A 19,160-nucleotide genomic window follows, 5' to 3' on the forward strand; every position below is an offset into this window, starting at 1 on the left:
CAGTATAGGGCCAGGCTTGGGAGAGAGGGATTGGTGGCCCAAAGCTACGACCATAGTGGGTGGGGGTCTGCATCTCATGGGGAAGGCTCCTGATGCCTAGTAGCTTGGCCCTGCACAGGTCACTCTTTCTGGACCGAGTCCTCTATCCTCACACTGGAGAGCCCCAGCAGCACTGCCAAATGGGCCTGGCTCCCTTCCAAAAGTTGGACGGCATTGACAGGGAACAAATACATGGGCTGTACTTTTTGGATAACAAATGTCCATGAGGCCCCGTGGAAACCCTGTGGTCCGCATGGGCCTATTCCATTATTGTGAAGCGTTTTTAAATGTCTGTTTCTTTGCTCATCTTCACTGTGTTTCAAGGCTGTGCTGTAGACTTGAACCGTTCAGATGGGAAGTAAATGCCATTTTGGAGCTCTGACTGCTTTCCTGGGCTCCGCGTGCGTCTCCCTCAGGTCGTTTTGGAGCTTGTGGGGTCCAGCCCCAGCCCCATCTGGGGAGGCTTCTAACCACATCCTGGCCCCATGTCCCAACAGGTGTTTTCAGCGCTTGCTGTGTTTTTGTGGATTCTGGGTGTTTGTCCAGAGGCAAGGTTGCAGTGGTGGCTAGTGGGGTGGGTGGAGGTCTGTTCTCCCTCTAAATGGGTGGTGGTAGTCGTTCAGGAAGTCACAACCCACTTACCTGCCAAGTGAGAAATTTCCTAGAAGGCCTGAGAGGTGGTCACTGCCCCTGGGGAAGCCAGTGCCACTCAGCTGCTTCTCAAGTATGAAGAAGATGGACTTCACCCAGCACAAGGCGGGGCTGCAGCTGGGCACCCCACCCACCCACAACCCCCTGCACCCACCAGTCAATGGCGATGGCATCCCTCCAGTGTTCCGGCAGCTAAGCCTGTATATCTCTTTCAGCAGGCTCTCCCCTCTGTGCTGTTGACATGGGGCGGGGCTGGGGGAACGTTCTGGGCACTGGAGGAGGGTTTTTGTTTCTGTTTTTTTAAAAAATATATTTTATTTATTTTTTTTACAGAGAGGAAGGGGAAAGAGAGTTAGGAACATTGATGAGACAGAAACATCGATCAGCTGCCTCCTGCACACTCCCTGCTGGGGATGTGCCCGCAACCAAGGTACATGCCCCCGACCGGAATCCAACCTGGGACCCTTCAGTCTGCAGGCTGACACTCTGTCCACTGAGCCAAACCGGTTAGGGTTGGAGTAGGGTTTTGAGCAGCATCCTTGGCCCCTGCCGCTTGCCAGGAGCACCCCCATAAACTGATGGGGGTCTTGCTACCTTTCCCTGTCACCAAACCTACAGAGGCAGTGACTCCTGCCTGCTCCTCCACCCTTTCCCCATGGGCTTTGTGTAGCTAGTTGCTCTAAGCTGCCAGCACCTCTGCTGAGTTTTCTTTGCTGCCCCCTTGTCCTCTCCCAGGACCTCCTGAGACACTTTCCTCCAGCCCAGCTCTCCACTGAACCTCATCCAGACCCTGGGACCCTGCAACCACACAGATGCCTTCCCTATGGTCAGTTGACTCCCAGCACCATCCTCTACAGCAGAGCAGTCAACCTCACCCTCAGGGAAGTAGCCATTTTCTACAGAACCACTTCCTGGAAAGGAGATTTCATTGCATGTGTTGGCACCTTTGCAAGTCTGTTACTTTAGAAATGATTTTTTTTTAAGTAGCATATTCACAGGGTAAGAGCCTCAAGCCACAGAGAAGCCTGTCTGCACAATGAACATGGGTCACTCTGGCACCAGGTTCACAGCCTGTACTGCCCCACATTTCCTGTGCTCCCTCTCTCCGTCCCCGTCCCATGTATCTCCTCTCCCCTCTCCCCTCTCCCAGAAGACCTGGGTTCCTGAGGCAGGCTCTTTCTTCCCCATTCATTGCTGTATAACAAATTGCACCAGATACCCGGGAGTTGGAAACAACATTCTGATTTCTGTGGGCTAGAAATTCAGGAGCAGCTTGGCGGGGAGGCTCTGTTGGTACCCTGAGGTCTCTCTCAGTCAGATGTGAGCCTAGGTCGGGGGCTCAGCTCCCAAGATGCCATGCTCACAGGGTGGGAACTTTGGGGGAAGGGAAACCCAATAAAGGCAGGTGTCCTTAATGTATCCATATTGGTTCAGGAGTTGTGATAATGCATCAGATCAGTGTAACATGTTAACCACAGGTATGGGGTACATCCTATATAATAAAAGGCTAATACGCAAATTGACAGAACGGGGGAATGACTGGTCACTATAACACACATTGACCACCAGATGGCAGACGCTCAATGCAGGAGCTGCCCCCTGGTGGTCAGTTCAGCCAGGAGCCGGCTCATGGCTGGCGAGCATAGTGGTGGTGGCCCGAGCCTCTCCTGCCTCCGCAGCAGCATTAAGGATGTCTGACTGCTGGCTTAGGCCTGCTCCCCAGGTATAAGCTGTCAGTCGGATATCCCCCGAGGGCTCCTGGACGGTGAGAGGGAGCAGGCCTGGCTGAGGACCACCCCCCCCCCCCAGCCCAGTGCACGAATTTTGAATTTCATGTACCATGCCTCTAGTTGGAACTATAATATCTTTGTAACTTTTCTATAAATCAAAACCTTGTTGTGTCTAAGATAAAAAGTCAATTTAAGCCCTAACCGGTTTGGCTCAGTGGATAGAGCATTGGCCTGCGGACTCAAGGGTCCCGGGTTCGATTCCGGTCAAGGGCATGTACCTTGGTTGTGGGCACATCCCTAGTGGGGGGTGTGCAGGAGGCAGCTGGTCAATGTTTCTAACTCTCTATCCCTCTACCTCTCCCTTCCTCTCTGTAAAAAATCAATAAAATATATTTTTTAAAAAAGTCAATTTAAATATGAAAATCCAGCCCTGGCCAATTTTGCTCAGGAAGCAGTGACCGTTTGCTCAGTGGGTAGAGTGTTGGCCCAAGGACTGAAGGGTCACGGGTTTGATTACTGGCCAACGGTTTATACCTTGGTTGTGGTTCGACCTCTGGCCCTGGTCAGGGTGTGTGCAGGAGGCAACCAAGCCATGTGCCTCTTACGTTGATGTTACTCTCCCTCCCTCTCTTCCCTTCCACTCTCTCTAAAAGAAAAAAAAAAAGAAAAGGAAAAAAAAAAAGGGGAAATATTCTCAGGTGAGGATAAAACAACAACAAAAATAAATATAAAAATCCAACTGTACATCATGGCCAGTTGTGGGAACTACAAGGAAAGGCTTTTTGTGCATCTGCCAGAATTTTAGAGTCCTGTCAGAGTGGCCACCCTTTTATTATTATTATTTTGTTTTTTTTAATTTTTAAAATTTAAGACAGAAAAAAAAAATTGACTTGTTCCACTTATTTATGTATTCATTGGTTGAGTCTTGTATGTGCCCTGACCAGGGATCAAACTTCAGAACCTTGATATGTCAGAACAATGCTCTATCCAGATGAGCTACTCAGTTGGTTTGGCTGCGCCTCATCTACTCTTCCCCTTCCTTGTGTGTCATCCCTTTAGCAACAGGGTTTTGGCCTAAGGCCCACCCCACACCTCTCATTCCCAAGGGACCTTGAGCTCCTTAAGATCAGGGACCAGGCCTTGCTTTGCTCAGTACCAGCACAGACCAGGGAGTGGTCCTGCTAGGAGACCAGCTCTGTCACTTACCTGCCTTTGCCTGTTTGGGCCTCAGTTTCACCGTACATAAAATGGACAGAACAGCTACCTAGCAGGATTGTCAAAATGAAATGATATACAAGGGGAAAGTGTTCTTGAAATCTATTTTGCCAGTTTTGATGTTCAGTAATGTTTGGTTTTACAATTAACACTGGTTCTAATGCTATCACTTTTTTAAAAAATTGGGTTGCCCTGGCCTGTTTGGCTCAGTGGATGGAGCGTCAGCCTGCGGACTGAAGGCATGCCTGGGTTTCGGGCTGGATCCCCAATGGGGGGCGTGCAGGAGGCAGTCAACAATGATTCGCTCTCATCATTGATGTTTCTATCTCTCTCTCCCTCTCCCTTCCTCTCTGAAATAAATAAAGAAATATATATTTTTTAAAAAGAAAGAAAAAAAAAAGAAAGAAAGAAAGAAAGAAAGAAAGAAAGAAAGAAAGAAAGAAAGAAAGAAAGAAAGAAAGAAAGAAAAAGATTGGGTTGCTCCTTAGCCAGTTTGGCTCAGTGGCTAGAGCGTTGGCCTGCAAACTGAAAGGTCCCAGGTTTGATGCTAGTCAAGGGCACATGCCCGGGGTTGTGGGCTGATCCTCAGTGGGGGACTTGCAGGAGACAGATGATCAATGATTCTCATCATGGATGTTTCTATCTCTCTCTCCCTCTTCCTTCCTCTTTATATTAAAAAAAAAAAAAAATTGGGTTGCCCTGGCGGGTGTAGCCAGTTGATTGAGCATCATCAGCTCCTGCACCCAAGTTTCAGATTCCCGGTCAGGGCACATGCCAGGGTTTCAGGCTCAATCCCAGGTAGGGGGCGTGCAGGAGGCAGCCAATTGATGTTTTCAATCTCTCACATGGATGTTTCTCTCTCCCTTCCTCTCTCTCTAAAAATCAATAAAAATATTTAAACAGAAAAAACCTAATCATTGATTTTTTTAAAAATCGGGTTGATGGAAGGGAACGTTTAGGTTGGAATCATAGTCTTGGAGGTGGGGACAAGGGGTTTTGAGTGCAGGATTTGAGTGCCTTGCTCTGTCCTTCCCACGTTGGCATGAGTGGCAGCCCTGCTCTTCATCTGCAGAATGAGGACACATTCTGGTGAAAGGACAAACTGCACCAGCTGCGAAAAAGGGTAATGATGCCCCCTGGCGGCCGGCCTGCGTGGCTCAATGATTGAGCGGCGAGCTATGAACCAGGAGATCACGGCTCGATTCCCAGTCGGGCCATATCCCGGGTTGCAGGCTCGATCCACAGTGTGGGGCGTTCGGGAGGCAGCCGATCAATGATTCTCTCTCATCATTGATGTTTCTATCTATCTCTCCCTGTCCCTTCCTCTCTGAAATCAAAATATGTTAAAAACAAAAACAAAAACACACGATGCTCGGGGGCGCTGAAACGCTCGCCGAAACTCGGGATTGAATCTGCCATCCAGCTCTTTTCCAAATGAGCTTTTCGTGGGCGTGGAAGGGTCCCTGTCGTTTTCATTTCGCCCCATTCCGCGGCGCACACAAGTGTGGTTCGCCCTGCATTTACCGACCGCGCATGCCTTGTAAGGTCCTGTCTGGAAGAGGACTGCAACTCGGTCTCTGTGGCGCAATCGGTTAGCGCGTTCGGCTGTTAACCGAAAGGTTGGTGGTTCGAGCCCACCCAGGGACGCAATCTTCCTTTTGCCTCTCTGGTGAGGAAAAAATGGTGCGGACGCCTGCATTTTTGAAGGCGGACTCCCCTGTCTTATTGTCCCTCGTGGGGCGTTGGGGGCGCACAGTGTCGGGGACGTCCACACAGGCGGAACGTTCTGAGCCTGGGTTCCGTTTTCCCTCAGCAGCCGAACCGCTTTGGGTGACGGCCCCGGGGACTCGGAGAGCTAAAACGGACGGACTGCAGAGGTTATCTGAAGGCCGAGGCCAAGATGGCGGCGTTGGCGGGTGAGCGGTCCGGGGCGCCTGGGTCAGGGGCCCCTGGGGAAACTGAGGTCCGGGTAGCGACGCAGGACGCCCTCCCCCCCCCCCCCCCCGCAGCCTCGGGAGGGCCCCGGAACGGGCCCTGGAGGAGCCCAAGGGTCGGCCCGGGGAGCTGCCCTGCAAGTTCCCGAGAGAGAGGTGGCCTGAGATTGCAACCCGGACCGGCGGGGAAACTGAGGCCCGGAGGGGTGCCGGCACAGCAGGCGTCCCACTTGCCTGCTCCCGGGACCTTCGTCCCGAGATTAGTGATTAAACGCATAGGATGAAACCCGCAGGGTTGCAAAGGAAAGCAGTTATCCCGAAATCCAGCGGCAGGTCCGAGTAGTGGTGTAGGGATGGGTGAGATGTCTGCAGCCCTGGTGACACCGTTGGGAAACGTCCGTGCTTTCTGTTGGTGAAAACCAGGGGTCCTGCCAAAAGGGGCCCTGTGGTTTGTTGGCGACAGGATGGAAAGGAAGGCCAGTTTTCAGTAAGACGGCGACCAAGAGGGTATCTATTCTTTCCCGCGCAGGTTCACAGGTCTGCTGACCTGTGAAGGACATTTACTGGGCTCAGTTTATGCAAAGCCCTACGTTTTCAGGCGGGGAAACAGGCTCGGAGAGGGGCAGCTCCAACAGGAGTCGGGCTGGGCAGTCAGCCTGCCTTCCGTGCTGGTGCCAGTAGGTTTGTTTACTCAACACACACCGCCCAAGGCCGAGGCTGTGGGGACCCTGGAGGCGCTCGCAGTGCCGAGGAGGCAGGCACCACACCAGCAGGCACAGGTGGTGATCGGACCGGTGCCAGGATCGAGGGGGCCTCGGGGGGCGGGTGCTGCTGTGAAACCGGCCCCCGAGGCGCTGGCCTGTGCACATGTGGGGCGCCGGGTGCCCCCCGCGGCCGGCACAGCCCGTGGCCGCACCGAGGCAGGGAAGGGGGCCTGGTGAGGAGCCTGGCTTGGCTTCCAGGGGCCGTGGGTTTAAGCAGGGGATTGGCACTACCCGGTTCATATTCTGAAAGACCCCTCTTCACCAAACGTTGGTTAAAGTAGAATTTAGAGAGACCGAGGGTCGAGGGGAGGCCACCAGGCAGGAGGCCTGAGGGGCAAAGACCTGGCTGGCCCAGGCCCCTGGGCGTGTGGCCTCTGGTGCTGTCCAAACTGACGCCTGCGCCCTGTGGTTCTTTCTGCAGCTCCCGGCCTGCTCCGCCCAGTCCTTGCGCTGCGGTGAGTGCCTGCGTCTGCGTCTCTGGCCCCGGCCTCCATGCAGAGGCCCTGGAAGGGAAGGGGGTGGGATCAGTACCCCTGAGCTGGGAAGGGTGAGCAGCTCCGGCCGGGTCCTGCCTGCTGAGTCACACGCGAGCGAGTTGGGGCAGCCCTGGGACTGGCAGCTGCTCTCCAGCAGGTGATGGGCCGGCCCCTCTGTCCATGTTGTGGCAGCACCTGGGTTCGGACCCTTGTCCACCTGCCCTACTGCCCTCAGGACTCACTTGCTGCCAAAAATAATCAGTGCGTTTGCTCAGGTGACAACCCCCTGCGGGCACCTTCAGGACAGGAAGGCAGGTAGCACGGGGGCCTCGTTAAGGGCAGACCCTGGAAATCAAACCCCCAGGTCCACAGGATCCGGGACATGACAGATCCAAGGAGAGGGTTTTCCTAGGGGAGAGAAGTCGGGGGCTTTGAGGTGGGCACAGATTTGGGCTGAGTGTGGTTTGGTTTGATAAAGTCTTTTCCCTAAGGATAAACTACATATTCACCATAAAATGAAGGGAAAAGGGGAAAATGAAAACCAGGCACTTTGTCTCTGGAGGGCCAGATGGTAAATGTCTTTGGCTGTGCAAGCCAGGTGGTCTCTGCTGAGACTGATCGCTGTGCCTTTGTGAAAACAGCTGCAGACCACACAGAGACAGATGAGTGTGGCTGTGTCAATAAAACTTTATTTACAAAAACAGGTGGCCCTGGCCAGTTTGGGTCAGTGGATAGCACGTTGGCCTGGGGACCAAAGGGTTCTGGATTCGATTCTGGACAAAGAATCGGATCCTTGGTCGCAGGCTCGATCCCCGGCCCTGGTCAGGGCGCATCCAGGAGGCAATCAATTGATGCTGTCACATCGATGTTTCTCTATGTCTCGCCCTCTTTCTTCCACTCTCTCTAAAAATCAGTGGGAAAATATCCTCGGGTGAGAATTAACAAACATAGGTGGAGGGCCGAATGTGGCCACTAGCCCCACCCCTGCTACAGTGCAGCCCCTGTAACAGCATCTCAGGTGCCCCAGGCTCCTCTTCATGTGTGCTCTCTCTCTGCAGCTCCTGTGTGGGTGCGGCTGTTCAGGGACGATGTGTCCATGCCAGTTTGGCTGCTGACAGCCCAAGCAGGTGAGGCCAGCCTTCCCAGTGGCCCGAACACGCTGAAGCACCCACCCCCTCCAGCACAGTGTACCCGCGGTTACTCCAGGGCCCCCCACAGCCAGCAGAGCTCTGAGGTCCCTGCCCTTGGAGCTCTGTCCAGACCAGTGGCTGCACATCCCCAATCCAGAAGGGCCTTTGCCGAAGAGTGGGTCAGTTGGCCCCTGTTTTCCAGATGAGGACACTGAGTCCCTGAGAAAACAGAGGCCTCTTGGGGCCACAGCCAGGCAGGCTGAGGCACATCCATGCCATCTTTAATTCCTTTGTTTAGCAGACCCAGTCCTGGGTACTGAGATGCTGCAGCCCCAGGGTAATCCCTGGCCCCGTGGCTCCTCCCATTACTGCCCTCAGGACCAGCTGTGACCATAGCTTTGACCTGTGCTCTGCGAGTTGCTCTGTGTTAGGTTACAGGGTAGAGGTTGTGGGGGTAGCCAGCGTTCCTTTCCTGGGACTCCTGCCTGGCTAACACCTCCCTGTGCCATGTCCCACGCCCAGCACTCAGCCTGCCATGTCCAAGGCCGGAGCCGTGGTCTCCCAGCCCAGCTCACTTCCCAGCAGCCGGGGCGAGTATGTGGTGGCCAAGCTGGATGACCTGGTCAACTGGGCCCGCCGGGTGAGCCCCCAACCCTCCTCCGTCTCTCCAGCCTCTGCTCTTTGCTTGCACACTGCACGTGGACAGCACGCACGCTCACTGCCCCTGTGGTTCAGGAGCCCAAGAGGCTCGTGATTATGTCAGGATTCATCCTCTGCACCTCCTGCCCTGCCAGCTCCTGGCTATGACATCCCCTCATGTCTCTGTCCCGTCCCCTGTCTCTCCCCCAACCCTTGGTGAGGACTGCCCACTTCCCTTCTATAGTTGTCTTCTCTTCATGCCTCTTTTTTCTCTTAATGTAAAAGTAATCTTTTTAGCTAGAGAAGTAATGTGTGCTGAAAACAGTAACTCCTTCCTGGCAAAAATTTAAAAAGCCTGCCCTGCCCCTAGCATCAGCCACGAAACAGTTTTTGTCTTGTATCCATCCCTTAGGTCGCGTCCATGGCATGGCTCCCATTGGACATATGTCCTGTCTCCCAAGACAGAGGCTCCTTTCGGTGCCCACGGGGTGCTGGGCTGGCTAGGCCACCCTAACAATCTCTCATGGACGGCTCTGCACTCGCACAGTCTTTTGTGTGTCTGTGTGTCTCACACAGCACCACAGCAAACATGCTACTAGGGCAGTGATGGCGAACCTATGACACGCATGCCAGAGGTGACACGCGAACTCATTTTTTTGGTTGATTTTTCTTTGTTAAATGGCGTTTAAATATATAAAATAAATATCAAAAAATATAAATCTTTGTTTTACTATGGTTGCAAATATCAAAAAATTTCTATATGTGACAGGGCACCAGAGTTAAGTTAGGGTTTTCCAAAATGCTGACACGCCGAGCTCAAAAGGTTCGCCATCACTGTACTAGAGCCTCCAGCTCCATGACAGAAATGTCCACTGTAGCCTTGTTTATGACTGAACACCCAGAAATGAGGTCAGGGTCAGGCAGCTCAGGTGCTCGGTCAGTCAGGTGGCCTAGCCATGTTGGGCAACACTTGGACTGTCCCCTGCACTCGCACATTAGTAGGGCAGTGGGGGGCCACTTCGTAGTCCCAGATTCGATGCAGAGCAGCAGAGAAAGGCCTAGCCAAGGAGCACGGCTGTGGGGAAATCAGACACCAAACAGATGAGTCAGACGGTGCTCAAGGCCATCCAGGAGGACTTCCTGGAGGAATCGGCATTTGGAGATCTTAGACACCAGGGGTGTCCAGAACAAGATCCTCAGAGTTAGGCCTGTGCCACATGTGGCTGCCAGGCACTCAGAGCAGCAAGTGCCCACATTGGAAGGATGGGGTTTAGGGTGTACTAGGTTACATCAGTGGTATGAAAACTAATTTTACCTTTTTAAAAAATTTATTTGCTTTTTAAAGATTTTATTGACTTCAAAGAGGAAGGGAAAGGGGGAGAGAGAAACATCAATGATGAGAGAGAATCGTTGATCAGCTGCCTCCTGCATGCCCCTACTGGGGATTGAGACCACAACCCAGGCATGTGCCCTTGACCAGAATTGAACCTGGGACCATTCAGTCCGCAGGACGATGCTCTATCCACTGAGCCAAACTGGCTGGGGCTGTTTTTTTTAATTTTTTTTAGAGGAAGGAAGGGAGAAGGAGAGAGAAAGAGAAACATTGATGCAAGAGCTGAACATCTATCAGCTGCCTCCTGCATGTCCCCTACTGGGGATCAAGCCTGCAACTCGGGCATGAACTGGCAACCTTTCCTTGCACAGGATGATGCCCAACGAGCTGCCCACACTGGCCAGGACAACTTTTTTTTGTAATGTGGCTATTGGCAAGTGCTGACCCACAGGCCTAGCTCCCTTTACCTTCTTATCGGGCAGCCCTGGGCTGGGGCAGGCAGCAAGCTCAGGCTAGGACTGAGGGGTCTGGAGGACACGTGGTTGCTGTGTGGGGAAGTGGGTGGGGAATAGCTGATGTGTCGTTTTTCAAGAAATCTGTTTTTCTCTGTGAAATTGCCCAGTTTCTTTAAACATGATGGGCCAACTGTCCACTCACGGGTTAACCACCCTGGCCCCCTCAGAGTTCCCTGTGGCCTATGACCTTTGGCCTGGCCTGCTGTGCAGTGGAGATGATGCATATGGCAGCACCCCGCTACGACATGGACCGCTTTGGCGTGGTCTTCCGAGCCAGCCCACGCCAGTCAGACGTCATGATTGTGGCCGGGACACTCACCAACAAGATGGCCCCTGCACTCCGCAAGGTAGGCCTGGCCCGGACCCCACCCCTCCACCGCCCAGGATTGAGCTGCACATAGACCCTGTCGTCTCTTCCAGGTCTATGACCAGATGCCAGAGCCTCGCTATGTTGTGTCCATGGGGAGGTGAGTTCCAGTGGGGCCGGGGGCCATAATCTGGCTCCGGGGACGAGACATACCTGTGACACACGGTTGTGTTTCCCCCCAGTGTTTTATCTGGGCTTCTGTCTGATCAAGGTCATGGAGGTATAATTTATACTCAGTAAAATCCCACACCTGCAGGGAGCCGAACGGTGACTCTGACACTCTGCTATGTAGACTACCCCCTCCCAGAATGTTCCTTCCTGTGGGTTATTATTGCTCTCTACCCCAGCAGCCCCTCTGATTTGCCTGTTTCTTTATGAATACATAAATGATATCACCCTCTTAGACTGTACATTCTCCTTGCCTTTTTAACTTGTAGTCATTCTCTCCATTGTTAAAACCTGTTTAATCACTTACCTTTTTTTTGTTGAGATAGAATTCACATAACAGAAAGTTCACTCTTTTAAAGTGTGCGGTTCAGTGGGCTTTAATGCAGTCACAATGTATAAAACTATCCCAACTGTCTAGTTCCAGATGATTCCATTATCCCACTGTAAGCCCTGTCCCCGCCTCAGCACTCACCTCCCACCCTCTTTCCCAGCCCTTGGCAACCACACCCGTTTCCTGTCCTGTGCCTGTTCTGGACATTTCATATAAAGGGTATCACACACTGTGGCCTTTTGAGCCTGGCTCCTCACTGAGCATCATGTTTTCAAGGTCCATCCATTAATTTCTGCTCTGCCTGGTCTCAGGTGACTGTTGTCTTTCCTATGACTTCATATCCCTTCTTGTCATTTTTGGCAGGCTAGGCACCTGCCTGCAGTTGAAGGCGGGTGTGGGTTAGGGAAAGGGCCCTGAGGAGGGAGCAAGGGCAGGATGGCCAGCGAGGCCCTCACACCACTCTTCCCACTCCAGCTGTGCCAACGGAGGAGGGTACTACCACTACTCGTACTCCGTCGTGAGGGGCTGTGACCGCATCGTGCCTGTGGACATCTACGTCCCAGGTAAGTCCACTGCCTTGACTCTGGGCAACCAGGCCTTCAAGTCCCCACAAAGGAGTCCCAGTACCCTATAGACATGGTGGGCTCTCCCTGTTTTAAGGATGAGCAGATTTGGCCTGGCTGACGTGGCTCAGTGGTTGAGCATTGACCTATGAACCAGGAGGTCACAGTTCGATTCCAGGTCAGGGCATGTAGGAGGCAGCCAATCAATGATTCTCTCTCATTGATGTTTCTATCTCTTCTTACCTCTGAAATAAAAAATATATGTTTTTGAAGAAAAAAAGAGCAGATTTGGGTCTAAGAAGAGTGACACCCCATTCTCTCCTTTTTGTCGTTTCTTCATGGGCTCCCCAGTTTCATCCAGATGTTGGACCAGGCCAGCATCAAAAGGGTCAGGGTGAGCTGTACAAAATTGCTGATATTTGGCCATTTTTAAGCTGCAGTTTTATATGATTCCACCTAATAGAAACCAAACCCAATAAATGCAATTAAAAAACAGAAAAAAGTTCCTGGAGGACATGAATAGCGTCTGCGAGGTCTCATACTCATGATGGGTGATGAGACCCCACCCTGCTTAGACCCAGGATCATCAGGGTGTCCAAGTTCAGCAAATAAAAATGCAGGGACCCAGTTAAATTTGAATGTCAGAGAAACAATAATATCTTTTTCATTATAAATATATCCCATGATATTTGGGATATAGTTATACTAAAAAAAAGTATCAGTGGTTTGTCTGAAGTTTACATGTAATTGGGTGTCTATTGTATCAAACTATCCTGCAGAACTCCCTCCTCACCATGCCAGTCAGCAGGGGGTGGCCTCCTGGGCATGTGCTGGCACCTCCCAAAAGCAGAGAAACAGGTTTCCACATTGGATTAGAGCTCATTGGAAAATGGCATTGATTTGTTTAACATTCTGCAAATATTTATTTTTAATCTTGAACATCAGATTCTTTTCTTTTTATTTAAATACTAGTAGCCCTGCGCACAAATCTGCACCAGTAGCTCGCTGCCGCCCTCCAGTAGCTCTCCACCCGCTGCCCCACCCTCCTGTAGCTCCCCCTCCCCCCGCCCCCTCTCATAGCTTGCTGCCCTGCCCCCTCCTATAGCTCTCCGCTGCCTCGCTGCCCCACCCTCCTGCTGATCCGTGATCCAGTCTTTAAGCAGTCGGTTACTCTTCACAGGGTAACAGCCATTTGCATATTTCATCTTTATTATATAGGATATTTTTGTTGATTTCAGAGAGGAAGGGAGAAGGAGAGAGAGATAGAAACATCAATGATGAGAAAGAATCATTGATTGGCTGCCTCTGGCATGCTCTACACTGGGGATTGAGCCCACAACTGGGGCATGTGCCCTGACTGGGAATCGAACCACGATCTCCTGGTTCACGGGTCGATGCTCAATCACTGAGCCAGACCAGCTGGGCTGCAAATATTGAGTGCATTTTCTAGGCCTGGGCCTGGCTTGGGCAGCACTGGGTCCTAGAAAGGTCCCATCACCAGACCAGGCCCTGGGGAACCCCCAGGTTGGGGGGGATGGAGCCTGACACAGACATGCCCCACCCCACCTATTGTGTAAGACTTTGAAAGATGCATAGAAGTCTATCCTGCAGGCTTGTTAACCTTGACCAGGAGCCAGACCCTTGGTCAGTCGCTGCTTGTTTGACCCATGACCTCAGGCAAATCTCTCCAAGCCTCAGTTTCCCCATCTGTCAAATGGCCATTGTGATCCTACTGTCCGGCACTGAGCACCCCAGAGTCAGCTGGAAGTAAATGACTGACAGTTCTTCATCCAGCCTCCCGAGGTGGCGGGCCTGTCAGGTCCTGGCATGTCCTCCAGGTGGCAAAGTGTCTCTCTGCTTCTTCCACCTGAGACACCCGGGATGGAGACTGTGAGGACTGTTTCTCTGGGAGTTTCCTTCTCAGTCTGTGAGCCGCCCCGCCCTGCCCACCTTGCTTGCTACTTCCAGTGATGGGCCAAACTATCCACCTCCTTCGTGCATTCTTTGGATGCTGGGGTGAGGGTTCTCAGCCCTCCCCACCATGGGAAGGCGTCAGCCAGCCCTTAGCCCACCTGCAGCTCCCAGGTCACTCTTCCTAGGGCCTTGGGTAGCCCAGGCCTTTCTGCTCCATTTGGCCGGTAGTTGCTGCCCCCAGCCGGACCCTTTGACCTTCCTTCTGTTTCATGTGCCCTTTGCCAGGCAGCAGGGAGAGGGGTGGTGCCCCAGTAGGGCCCAGATCCAGTCACTGGTCAAGGGCTCCTGGCAGAGCCAGAGCTGTGGGCCCCCTCCCCATGGGCAGACACTGAGGCAAGGTCCCACCCCCAGGCTGCCCACCTACCGCCGAGGCCCTACTCTATGGCATCCTGCAGCTGCAGAAGAAAATCAAGCGAGAGAAGAGACTCAAGATCTGGTACCGAAGGTAGTGCCACCCGACTGCCACCCTGTATCCTCTTCGTCATCCTGAGAGATGGTCAATAAACCTGAGAAACCCACTGGCATGGAAGCCTGCCTCAGTGTGTATGGGCAGGGGGTCCTGGAAAGTAGAGAGGTGCCCACAGGGCAGAGAGTACCCCTGTGCTGGGTGTAGGTGGGCGAGTGCTTCCTTGGTCAGGGTCAGTCCTTAGAGATGCTGAGGCCCTGGAGGCAGGTGGCTCGGTCCACATCAGCCCCTCTTAGGGGCCTTACACCTCATCTCCTAAGGCCCCACCGTGAGGAAGGAGAACCCAGAGCATCCCCTGGAGCCAGGTGGGGGCTGGGCTGCCTCTGCACTGACTGAAGGGGATGTTGAGTCAGAGGAAACGAGACAGTGGGAGAGTGTCAGGCCTCAGCAAATGACGCTGCACTTCACGAGTGGCTGAGGGTCCTGTGAGTCCAGATGTAAAAATGTTGCTTTATTTTGAAGTTCAGCCTGACTTGGTGGGACCAGAAAATCCTCCTCAGTAGCCTGAGGACCTGGGCCTAGAGCTGCTACCCTCCTTGCAGTCCTGACCTAGTTCTGCACCCCCCTGGACCCCAGGTGCCAAGCACAGGGAAGGGAGGGGCAACCGCCCTGGATGGCTGAGGGACAGGACCATCGGTGATTGATTGGTGATGTCTCCCTTGGGCAGGATTGGGTTCACTAACTTGTACACAATGGAGCATATAGCTCACGGATCAGCAGATGCTCCTCATATAGCTTGCCCACTGAAAGTCCAATAACAGATTGCTTTTTTAAAAATATGTTTTTATTGATTTTAGAGAGAGGGGGAGATAGAAATAGAAACATTGATGAGAAACACCCCTCCGCTGGCTTGCACACCCCCTACTGGGGTTTGAGCCCACAACCCAGGCATGTGTCCTAACCAGGAATCTTGGTGCATGGGACACTCCAATTGATTGACACAAGCCGTGCAACAGATTTTTCTTTTTGGAGGAGTGAGAGCACACTTTTGCAATGTGTGCTGATTGGCCAGCCTAGTGTTAGCATTTATTTCATCCCTGTGACCCCAGAAGAAGGCTGATACTGGTACTCTTGCAGAGGTTAGGGAAGGTAGCTGGGGTCTTACAGCTGGTGCTGCTTCAACTAGAAGCTGGGCTGAAGCCAGAGCCCGAGCTCCTGGCCAGGAAGGCACTCAGAGGGTGGCGCGCCAGACTTAGTGCTTGGTGACCAGGGGTGTGATCATCTGTGGGAAGGCATAGTAGCGGCAGTCAGCAGGCGGGACCAGCTCCATCACCTGCGTGTGGATGTTCTCCCGGCGGAAGCCCGACTCCAGCAGCGCCGGCACTTGTGTCTCCTGAGACAGGGAAGCGCCAGGTTATGTCCAGGCTCTGAGGACTCACACACGCACACCCGGTGCCTCCCCTTCCTTGCACAGCATAGTTAGTGCCAAGGCCCCAGGGCTGCAGTAGCCTCTACCCCAGGCCCAAATGCTGAGACAACGTGGGAGCCCACGTCTGAGTGGCAGTCTCCAGGTGTCTAAACTCGGGCAGCAGTTTCCCGGCTGTCACAGGCCGTCACCAGGCTGCCCAACTGCTCCTCCTGGCAGGCAGAGGAAGAGTTTGGTCAAAGGCCCTGCACAACAGGGGCATCCTGGGTAGAGGAAAGCCGAGTGAGGAGTATGGGGCCTGTCAGCCAGGTGGAGAGCTTGGGTTGAGTCCTATGTCCCAAGGGCACTGGGGAGTACCTTGCCTGATCGCCACACAGAGCACACAATCTACCTAAGAGCAGTCCGGAAGCAAGGGACCTTCCCAGTCCAAGGTGACTGCAGCTGCCTCCCCAACCTGCCCTGGTGGGTGGGGGAAGGGAGGCCCGGGGAGCTAGGCTGCTGCACCTCAAACATGGTACTGATGTTGGAGTACTTGGACTTCATCAGTTCCCCCCAGGAGGTGAGGTTGCAGTAGGTGAGGATGCCCCCAGGCTTCAGCAGGCGAAAAGCATGGCCCTGAGAGGGGGACAGAGGTGGGGAGGAAGATCAGAGAACCAAGTGGAAGGAGGGGTGCCCTGTGTGGGTGGCAGATGCCCCCACCCAGCTGAACTCCCATGCTGGTGGCTGCAGACCCTATCCCTCCGTGGGGTCCTACCCTGATGAAATTGAACTGGTGCGTGTGCCAGGTTTCCTCAGACAGTGGATACGTGTCGTACAGGATCCCTGCGTGGGAGGATGGAAGTCACATGGTCAGGGCCAGGGGCAGCCACACCAGGACAATGGCTCCACGCGAAGGTGGAACTTGAACATGGCCCAGGAACCCCAGCAGCCATACCCCAAGTTCACTATGCTGCCACCACCTCTAGATATCACGTGCAATTCAGCCATTCCTTTAGGCATCCTGCTGAGTGTCAGGTCTGTGTCTGTGCCCCCTTCCCAGACCCCGTTGGCCCAGTGACATGTCAGCCCCTGTGTTCTTTACAAGGTCCCTCAGCAAGTGAGGAGGAGATTCAGGCAGAGGCTCCCCCTCACCCAGTACCCAGAGTCCCCTCACCATCAAAGTGACCATCTGGTAGGGTGGGTGCCACCTCTTCCCACAGGCCTTTCAGGGGAACCACCTTGAGGTAGGGGAGAAAAAGAAGGCTGAGGGTCAGAGGGATCCCCGGGACTTCTCCGCTGTAAGAAGGAGGGCAGAGGAACTCCCACGGAGGACACTTCCCCCATCCCTGCCCGAGACTGCCCCAGGAGTGGGAGGGGGCCTGCAGGCAGAGGTAGCACCTTGTGTGGCTGCCGCTGGGCCCAGTCCTGGAGCCGCTGGAAGACACCGTCGTTGCACTCAATGATCCAGTGCTCGTCGATGGCAGCTTCCTGCACCTTGGTTGCTGCGATGGCCATGCCAAAGCCCACCTCCAGGACCCGGCCCCCTGGACACAGAAAAGGCGGGGGCTGGGGAGACTATCTAGACGAGGAGGCTCAGGGGCAGCGCCTCGGCACAGAGAAACTAGGACAGGAGGGCACAGCAGACATAGGGACACAGTGGCCCTGAGAGGGAACAGTGTGGGCCCTGGCCGGCGGCCAAAAAAGGATGACCTGCCAGGGAGGCAGCAGAGCAGCTTTTGGGTCGGGTATTTGCGGGGGGAGGGGTCAAAACCTGGACTTTGAGCCTGATTCTGGCTGTGTACACCAGTGGTGCTGATGGCATGCCACTGGTGCAGCTTATCTTTTGGTTACTTTTCTTTCCCCCTCCCACGTCCCCACAATGAAGTTCACAAGAGAAGGGCAAGGGAGGAGGAGGATCCCAGGCCAGGGCCTGGAACAATTGGGGTAGGGGTGGGGGGTGGTACCCACTGCACTACAGCCAGAGGCCTACAGGCCAGGAGCCCAGCCCTTGGGGGACCTGAGCACTCTTAGGGCCCTGACACCGGAGGGCAGGGTCACCCCGTCACAGCTGTCTCCCAGCCTCAGCTTTCCCAGAGCTATTCTTAGCTGGGGCGGGTGGGGTGTCCAGCCAGGGAGGCTCCCCACGTGTGTCTGGGCAGCAACCTTCTCCAGGCCCCCTGTTCCCGATCTCAGGGGGGGATGCGGGCGGCCGGCACCTCATTTCTCCTGGAGAGGAAGTTCTCGATACTTAGGGGGCGCCTACTGGGTGCATGCCCCGTGCCTGTAGCACCCCTTTTTGTTCCCCATTGTCGTCCCCCAGTAGCAGCCCCATTCTCCAGGCTAGGAAAGAGGCTCCGATGCGCATCAGCCAGAGAGCTGGCTGGCATGGGCCTGGTCACCCTCGGGCCGGACGCAGAGCTAACCTCTGGAGGCGGCGGCGACCGCCAACGCGTGCATGTAGGGAGTCTCCCAGCGCTCCATCACTGGCTTGCCCAGGATCTGCAGGTGCATGTCCGACGCGTCGTAGGACGCGGGCGCCGCCAGCCACGCAGGCCTGCAGTTCTCTCCAGGCGCGAAGATGGGGGTCGCGGCGGGGGCGCTCATATTGCAGGCGGACGGGCAATCCTGACTGTTCCCGAGGCGAAGGGTTGGTCCCTGCAGAGCCTTCTGGGCCGGAGGGTGTGACCATGACTGGCGGGGGCGTGGCCGAGGGCGTGAGGTGCTGAGGACCCGCCTGGAACCCGTGAGCGGACTGCCCTGCGCGAAGACTCCAGTGCCCTCTAGCGGCCGTAGAGCAGAAGACGGCTCCACATGGGTCGGGCCCCGCTCTTCGCTGAAACTCCAGCGCCTGCTGGCGAACTAGGCACAACAGCTGAGAGCCCTCAAGGTCTGTAGCCTCGCCTTTTCACTCTCCTGCCTCAATTTCCTCATCTGTCACTGCCGCAGAAAAGCCCCCTTTCCTTGCTGGGGTGGGAGGATCTAATGATTTTCCTGGCGCTGTTGGAAGTGCTTTAGGTATTTTAAAAAAATCATTCAGCCCTAGCCGGTTTGGCTCAGTGGATACAGCGTCTGCCTGCAGACTGAAGGGTCGCAGGTTGGATTCCGGTCAAGGGCATGTACCTTGGTTGCAGGCACATCCCCAGCAGGGGGTGTGCAGGAGGCAGCTGATCGGTGTTTCTAACTCTCCCTCTCCTTTCCTCTCCGTAAAAAATCAATAAAATATATTTTTTAAAAATCATTCAATCTTCAGAGATGTCGCAGTGGATTTTTATTGTCCTCATGTCACAGATGGGTAAACTGAGGCACGGAGAGGCACAGCCAGCAGTCTCATGGCCATGGATGTGGGTGGGTGAGGACTCAGGATTAGAACCCTGATAGTCCCCACTTCGACCACATGCCGAGCTGCCTCTCCTCTTTCAGGAGCTCACTTCACATCCCCATAAGCTGGTGGTCACCCAGGATCCTGATGGGGGTGATCACCATGCAGAGGCTTGCAGTCCTGGGGACCCAAATGTGATCC

General features: G+C 54.2%; 2 protein-coding genes and 1 non-coding gene across 3 annotated transcripts; 2 read left to right on the top strand and 1 right to left on the bottom strand.

Annotated features, from left to right (window-relative positions):
• Window positions 1-5,208: 5,208 nt before the first annotated feature.
• TRNAN-GUU (transfer RNA asparagine (anticodon GUU)) lies at window positions 5,209-5,282 on the top strand. The gene has a single exon. It is a non-coding gene; the product is annotated as a tRNA-Asn (tRNA).
• Window positions 5,283-5,449: 167 nt separating this feature from the next.
• On the top strand, window positions 5,450-14,347 carry NDUFS7 (NADH:ubiquinone oxidoreductase core subunit S7). Its single transcript, XM_059697387.1, has 8 exons — window positions 5,450-5,551; window positions 6,755-6,788; window positions 7,868-7,936; window positions 8,462-8,579; window positions 10,594-10,773; window positions 10,847-10,893; window positions 11,767-11,855; window positions 14,181-14,347. The coding sequence occupies exons 1-8, from the start codon at window positions 5,536-5,538 to the stop codon at window positions 14,276-14,278; spliced, it is 651 nt and encodes a 216-aa protein (XP_059553370.1). The 5' UTR covers window positions 5,450-5,535; the 3' UTR covers window positions 14,279-14,347.
• A 714-nt stretch (window positions 14,348-15,061) lies between these two features.
• GAMT (guanidinoacetate N-methyltransferase) lies at window positions 15,062-18,325 on the bottom strand. Its single transcript, XM_059697386.1, has 6 exons — window positions 18,064-18,325; window positions 17,039-17,184; window positions 16,815-16,878; window positions 16,416-16,483; window positions 16,166-16,276; window positions 15,062-15,628 (listed from the first exon to the last, which is right to left on the bottom strand). Exons 1-6 carry the CDS (start codon window positions 18,242-18,244, stop codon window positions 15,488-15,490), a joined length of 711 nt encoding a protein of 236 aa, XP_059553369.1. The 5' UTR covers window positions 18,245-18,325; the 3' UTR covers window positions 15,062-15,487.
• Window positions 18,326-19,160: the final 835 nt, after the last annotated feature.

This window comes from Myotis daubentonii, chromosome 5, assembly GCF_963259705.1.
Source record: "Myotis daubentonii chromosome 5, mMyoDau2.1, whole genome shotgun sequence".
In the NCBI taxonomy this organism is placed as follows: Eukaryota; Metazoa; Chordata; class Mammalia; order Chiroptera; family Vespertilionidae; genus Myotis; species Myotis daubentonii.